The sequence below is a fragment of the Belonocnema kinseyi genome, chromosome 10, assembly GCF_010883055.1.
Source record: "Belonocnema kinseyi isolate 2016_QV_RU_SX_M_011 chromosome 10, B_treatae_v1, whole genome shotgun sequence".
Classification (NCBI taxonomy): Eukaryota; Metazoa; Arthropoda; class Insecta; order Hymenoptera; family Cynipidae; genus Belonocnema; species Belonocnema kinseyi.
The window spans coordinates 82,079,773-82,086,831 of NC_046666.1; the positions used below are offsets into that span (position 1 = coordinate 82,079,773).

The 7,059-nt window shown below is 28.2% G+C and overlaps 1 protein-coding gene across 6 annotated transcripts in view; it reads right to left on the reverse strand.

Annotated features, from left to right (window-relative positions):
* LOC117182029 (cGMP-dependent 3',5'-cyclic phosphodiesterase-like) overlaps positions 1-6,887 on the reverse strand; it is a 24,307-nt gene extending 17,420 nt beyond the window's left edge. For 2 of the 6 annotated variants that reach the window (XM_033375050.1, XM_033375049.1), the window contains exons 1-2: positions 6,234-6,887; positions 1,912-2,028 (exon numbers count right to left, since the gene is read on the reverse strand). In XM_033375050.1, the coding sequence (XP_033230941.1) occupies positions 1,912-2,028; positions 6,234-6,341 (225 nt within the window). In that variant the 5' untranslated portion in view covers positions 6,342-6,887. Of the gene's footprint in view, positions 1-1,498; positions 1,576-1,899; positions 2,029-6,233 lie in introns of those variants that run through there. The other 4 variants (XM_033375048.1, XM_033375047.1, XM_033375052.1 and 1 more) reach the window with 3 other exon arrangements.
* Positions 6,888-7,059: the final 172 nt, after the last annotated feature.

Consider the following 7,059-nt stretch of genomic DNA (forward strand, 5'->3'; position numbering starts at 1 on the left):
GTTTGAATTTTATAACATCAAATTTTAAAGTATGCTGATTAAAACGATTTACAAAAATGTAAAATTTATAAATATTTAATTTTAACTGCCTTGGAATTCCAAGTTTGTCCGCATTATACTTTTAAAACTTTGCAATTTTTTAATTTTGAATCTTTAGAAAAATTCGAAAACCCACATTAAAGTATTTTATTGTTTCAAAAGTACAAAATTCCAATTTTGCTTATCATCAGATTAGAAAATCAGCCTTAATAAAGTTTCACTAATATTATTTTCTAGCGTTTCGTAATAAATCGAAAATTCTTAATTCAAGTTTTATGTGAAAATTAAGAATTCTTCTCTAATGAAAATGAAAAATAAAAGAAGTTTAAAAGCTCTTGAGAAATTCGAAATTTTTTACGTTTTAATAGATAAATACCATTACAAAGCTTCCTCTACGAGGAAGAAAAATAGGTCATTAATTGAAACTTAAATCAATTGATTTATATTATATTACAATTATATTATATACAATATTATACTTTATATTATTATATTATATAATTTATTAGCGACCAGAATTCATTCCGCCCGATAGTTAACAAATTTGAAATTTAAAACTCCAAAAGGTTCTAATTTAAACGCATCCAATTTTTGAAATTATAAAATTTGAGATTGCCCGAAATTTTGAGCATTTAATATTCATATTACGGCAAATTTGAAAGCTTTTGAAGTTTGAAAGCATTCAAGTATAAAAAGGTTTGAAACTTTAAATTTTCCTGAAACTGGAAGCATCTTCATTTTAAATCAGCAGAGTTCTTTAAAATTGGAAGCATTAGAAACTTATTTTGTCTCCATTTGTAAGCACAGACAATGTATTATTGTCCACAATTTGATCTTCATATCTTTAAAATTGTAAATCCTTCAAGGAATCTTGACATTTCAAATCTCCTAGTGCTAAATTAGTATATTTGATAACATATGCTTTAAATGCTTTAAAATTTTTATGTTTCAAATTTAGGAAATTGTATAAATTGAAGATTAAAATAAAATAAAAAACCTCAGAATTATAAAACCACAACACATTCTTGCTTCAAATGTGAAATTTACCATTTATTTTTAATTCTCCAAAAAATTGCTGGACATCGACACCCTGAAAAAACTATTTTTTTATAATTAAAAAACATCTAAGACTAAAAAAATGGTATAAAACAGTAATAAACATATAAAATGGAATGTAGCGAAAGGAATAAAGTTGTAAAGAAAAGGCAGAAAGTGTTACGATGTGCGTGCATAACATGTAGGTTATCTTATAACAAATACATAATACTTATGAAAAGAGTGATACTGAAATAAAAAATTAGATTTGATATGGCATAAGATAGTATTAGGCGAAGTGAATGCGCTTCGATAATGTTTAATATACGGACTTGTGTCTCTCTTAAAAAAATTTTAACTAAAAAAAAACGATATTCTCATTCATACTTTATCTACATGTAACATGGAAAACATTTCTGCTTACTTGAGAAAATTGTTGTTGGACTCAAAGCTGCTGAGTAGGTTACAGTGTAAGGTTCAAAGTTAGCAAATTCAGTTATGAATAAAAAGTTCTCTATTTTAATTTTGTATACATGTATCTAAAGGTAAAAGTATGTAAATAAGTTTTTAACTTAAATTTACAGGAAATTTGAGTTTTAATTAAATAGGCGAGACTTTGTATTTAGAATTAAGTTTAAATTATTATAAGTAAAAAGCGAGAATACTTTTAATAGTGTTTTTGTGAAGAAGAAAAAAGACTAAAGGATGTGATCTTTGTGAATTTTCTTTTTAATTTGAGAATGATGAGTAAGATTAGATTTTAGAAAAGCAATAAAGAATTTTAATGAGCTTCATGTCAGTTATGCTCTAAAAAAATCAAATAACCTGCCAGCTCACCGGAAATCTCAATTCTCGATCCAGAATTTTTTCCCCGACTACGTGAATAACCATTTCCTCTGTTTCAAATAAGATCGGTGCCAGAAATGCTACTTTCGCTCCAGTAACGTTTTGAAACTGCAATAAAAATAAATGTAAAAATTAGTATTCTTTATTCAATGCAATTCTTATAATTTAATTTTTTATTCGATTTAAAAAATAAAATAGTGATTGAAATCAAGCTTTTTGCTCGAGTCGCATATGCAACTTCTTCAATTGCCAAATGAAGCCTCGGCTGAAATAATGTTGTATCAACACATATTTTGTATCCATGGAGTTCTATGTATATAAGTTTCTCATTTAACTGTTTCTCCATTCCAAGGAAGTGCTACGATCGAAAATTCAAAAATTGAATTGAAAGAGTAATGTCAAAAAAGTCGAGGTTATATACTTCGAAAATGTCCCTTTCTAAGTCTAATATTGAAGTTTTAAACAAAGGTAAAAAAATTAAATTAAATTAATTAGAATGGCACGCAGGAAAGAATAAAAGGGCTAGAGAGGCTGGAGCAAAACCTCTAGAACCGGTAATACCAAATGCAATATTAAAAAATAATAAAATAAATAAATGATAAATAATACGCCTGTAGGGTATCTCTTTTAACTTGATAGTAGCGCCATCTCACACGCGAATTATTGGGTATCTCAAAGTTATCAGAGCAATGTTAATGAAAAAGTGCAGTAAATATCAATTCATTTTAATCAGAAATATTATACTAAGGTCTGAAATTAGTTACTTACTATAAAATTTCTTGTTTAAATTGAATTCAAATTTCTTCCCAATTGTTCCAAATTGGTGGTGCTGTCATGCTACCCAACAGGCGTATTATTATAAATTGTACTAAAAAATACTTTTTAAATTATTTTTATAATTAAATAAAAATAAAACTTTAAATTACAATTGCATGGATAATTAAGTGTTTTTCTTTCATATCTTTTAATGAAAAGACGAGCAATTATATTTCTATTTTTTACAATATGTGTAGGACCAAATTTTTAAATGACCTAACATAATTATTTTTATTAATTAAAATTTTCCGAACTCAACTTTGAAATTTTTTGTTGATACTCTTAAGCTAATGTAATTTTCTATTCTTATCCTTTAAAAATTCTAAATTAGATTTAAATATGTACACTTACAAGGTTAATAGAGATAGATGCGAAGTAACTGGAAGTAAATAACCCAGACTATTCTGACATTTCATTCCGAATTCAATTTTTAAATTTCCGATCGCAACGCTTCCGCGGAAAAGAGAAACAGTTAAAAGAAACACCCATATACATAGAAGTCCATGGATATAAATGTGTTGATACAACGTTATTCCAGCCGAGGCTTCAAATAACCTTCAAAATTTACAATTTAAACACGGATTATGAGGTCGAAAAAATGATATGGTACTGATAAAATAAATATCTAGTTCAGATATAATGTGAAAATAAAATTAAGTATTCTAATCTAAATATTTCTACGGAAATGATGGATTTCCCATTAAAAACAAAATTATTTATAAAAAAATCCATACACGATATGACTCACGATATGATAATCCACAAAAAGTGTCACCATTTTTGTAACCGAAATCGCGTCCACTTTCTTCCGAAGGCAAAAACATTCTGTTCAACAAATAGAAAACAATAACCTCAAGATTGAAAAATGACTATCACGGACCTTCCAAGTGTAAAAAACAAAAAAGCAAAAATATGAATATAATAATAGGTTGTCCTGTTTCAGTCTTTTGTCATCTTCAGATCTTTGAACATTTTAAAATCGGATATGTTAAAAGATGAATTTGAAATCTGAATTTTTAATTCTTGGCTAGATTTTCAAAGAGTAAATTTTGTAATTTTTATTTTTGAGATCTTAAATAACAAACAAATTCTTTAAATTATAATAAATTAATCAATTTTTAAAAAATAAATACAAGTTTAAAATTGGCAATGTTATTTATTATTGCTCAATATTTTTTCCTAAATTCAATTAAGTTCTAAAAAAAATAATAAGCAGATATTCAAAAATAATGAGAATAACATTTACCTAATCTAATTGTATCTTATTTTAAGCATTACTTCAAGACTATTAAACAATTTTTGTCAAATGACAGCCAGTTAGAAATTGTACAAATACTACGACAGATGTATCATTTGATACATTTATTTTCCACGTATTTCTGTTTACAATAAATAAATCATTTCTCTGAAACTTTCGGAAGTGCCGAAATAGTAAAAAAAAATGAAAAGGAAAGTAAATTGCTGATTTTTTGTCTGAGAAAATAAACAAAATGATGCGGTCAGCAAAACAGAAATTAATATTTTTTAAATTATTCAAACAAAAAATAGGTATTTCCGCTTTCATCTTTCTTATTGCTTCCCAAAGTTTCAACGAGAAATATTGATTATCGTGGACACAATACGCGCAACAACTGAATTACTCATATGGTAGGTACCACATGCCCTTAATTCAAATATAAAAAACACTTCTTGAAATTCGCCGTAAGATCTGACCTCGACCTGACCGGCTAACCAAAGATATTTTGAGCTAACTCCTAACTAGTTTTAAGGTTATACAATACTTCTTTTTCATGTTATTTACTTTTTCTTCTGGCATTAGTTAGATTTAGCTGGTTTTAATAGATTAGATTAGCTAACGTTAAATTTTTAGTTAAAAAACATCTTGCTGAATCTCGCCTTTTGATTACCAATAAAGACCTTTATTATTTATGATTCTTTATTATATTTAAACAAAACTTGACAAACTTTTCAGTTGAATTATTTCTTAAAAAAAAAAGAAAAATTCAAATAGAGGAGTTAACAAAAAAGAAATCATTCTAATCAAACACAGTTTCTTCTACGAAGAACTCGACAAGTTACAACATTGGAAAGGAAACAACTCACGATCTTATAATCCTCAAAAAGTACTCTCACCTTCATAGACAAAATTGCTTCCCGTTTCTTCTGTAAAACAATTCTAATGTACAAAATTATCACCAACCCAATCTCCAGAAATTAAAAAATTCACTGTTAAAATTACCAAAATTCCGTAAGCGTAGAACAAACATTTTTGGTATACATGATATAATAATGATAAAACAAAACGTTTTAAAACATAGACATTTAGTCCTAGACTTAGTTTTCATTCCGAAAACTCTGGTTTTTATTCAAATCTATATAAAAATATATTCTCGAATAAAATGATTAGTTTTAAGTTTTTTAAATGAAGGTAAATGTCCCAGTAATCATGACGGCCCTAAAAAGGGTGAAACCTGGTAATAATTGGTATATATCGTTAAAAACTGTGTTAAAAATGACATTTAATGATAAAAAATATTTTATTTGAGCATTTTATGGTCTCAAATAGAATTTAAATTAATTCATATTCGATAGAAAGCAAGAAAATTGCGTTCACAATTATTGGGACTAAGGTCAAGACTACTGGGGTGCTTACACCATTTATACCTTACATGCCTAACTTATTTTCATCAGTTAATTAAAGTGAAATTGAAATTCCAGAAAAATTTTAACTTATTTCTAAAGATTAGAAAAATGAAATAAAAATTTGATAAGCTTCTATCTGATTGTATAATAATAAAATAAAATTATAACCCGAATTTAAATAAAAAATTAACAAACTTATAATTTTAATGTTTCTTAGAAAAAAACATCTTACTTTTATTGATCATTAAAAACACATTTTTCTACGAAACACTGGATATGCTGCTATACAACATTGGAAAGAAATGACTCACGATGTGATAATCCACAAAAAATTGAAATCTCATCCTTTCCATTTTTATCACTTAATTACAAATTTATTATACTTATAAATAATGTTAATAAATTTGAAATGACAGCCAATACATTTTTTGACCATACCATCAATTTATAAAAAAACTAAATAGCAACAATCAAATAAAATTCGAAACAAAAATCAACAAATCTGCATTTTGTTTCCGCCCTTATTTAATTTCCTCAATTCGATTTCTTTTGTCAACTTGAAATCTTGGAATCTTTGGAATTCGGAAGCGATAAAAGATTTTTCTATGACGATTTTTCTTGAAGAAGCAAGAGTAGAAACACTTTAAAAAGAAAAATGAGTCACACGATTGTGTAATTTATTTCCCCTAAAATATGTCTGAATAATGTCAAACTATCGAGATCTCACTGATTTCAGATCATTTATTTCCGATCAAAAACGAGTGCGACAATCATGAAAGAAGAAAAATTCAAATACGATAGAAATGAAGATAATTTATAAAAGGAAATTTAATGAAATGTGACGAATGACTTACATATTTATTCAGCTTCTGTTGCACCAAAGTGCAAGGAAGATCAGCGAGGTCTTGCAGAAGCAGTAAAATGCTTCCTGGATCGCTCACCTCCAGATGCAGGGAATTCATTTTTTCTGATCAGTGCACACAAGATAATCACGAAACATCGTAAATGTTATATTGAACGCGATAAATTTTGAGAAACGCTTCAGGGCGAATCATCTGCGTTCGACAAAAAAGTGAATTTTTCGGAGTAACGAGAAAGACGAAACGAAACGCACGAAACACAAGTGGGACGTAGAAAAATACGTACTTCCTCTCTCGGAACAATTGCGCTACTGAAAAGAAAACAAACGTGACAAACGGCTGTCCGAGAATATACACATCACATGCTACAATATATGCAATAATTCGACGGACGTGCGTTCGCTAGTATATTGTGGTTATGAATCGATTTGCGATTAACGAACCGGTACTTGAAAGGATGGGATGAAAAAAACCTTTTTTCCGATCACGAGACCTTCGCGGGTTTATTTGTTTATTGTATTTACGATTTACTTATCGCTTCCGATAATTGCGTAATGAAGGCCCCGATTAATCACTCCCACCACCGAGACCGCTTTTTTGACATCCTGCTCGTTTCGACGTTATACTAAAGAGTGACAAAAAATCCCATTTTCGTTGTTTACAAAACACTGTTAAGAAACTTGGAAATTTTCCGAGAATTTTAGTTTTGAGGTTAGAACATGCCGTCGGTAATTTACCGGCGGCGAAGACCCGCCAGAAAAAAATTCTTCTGGGTCTATCATATAACGATGCATCTCATTGGTCGAAATCTCAATTCATA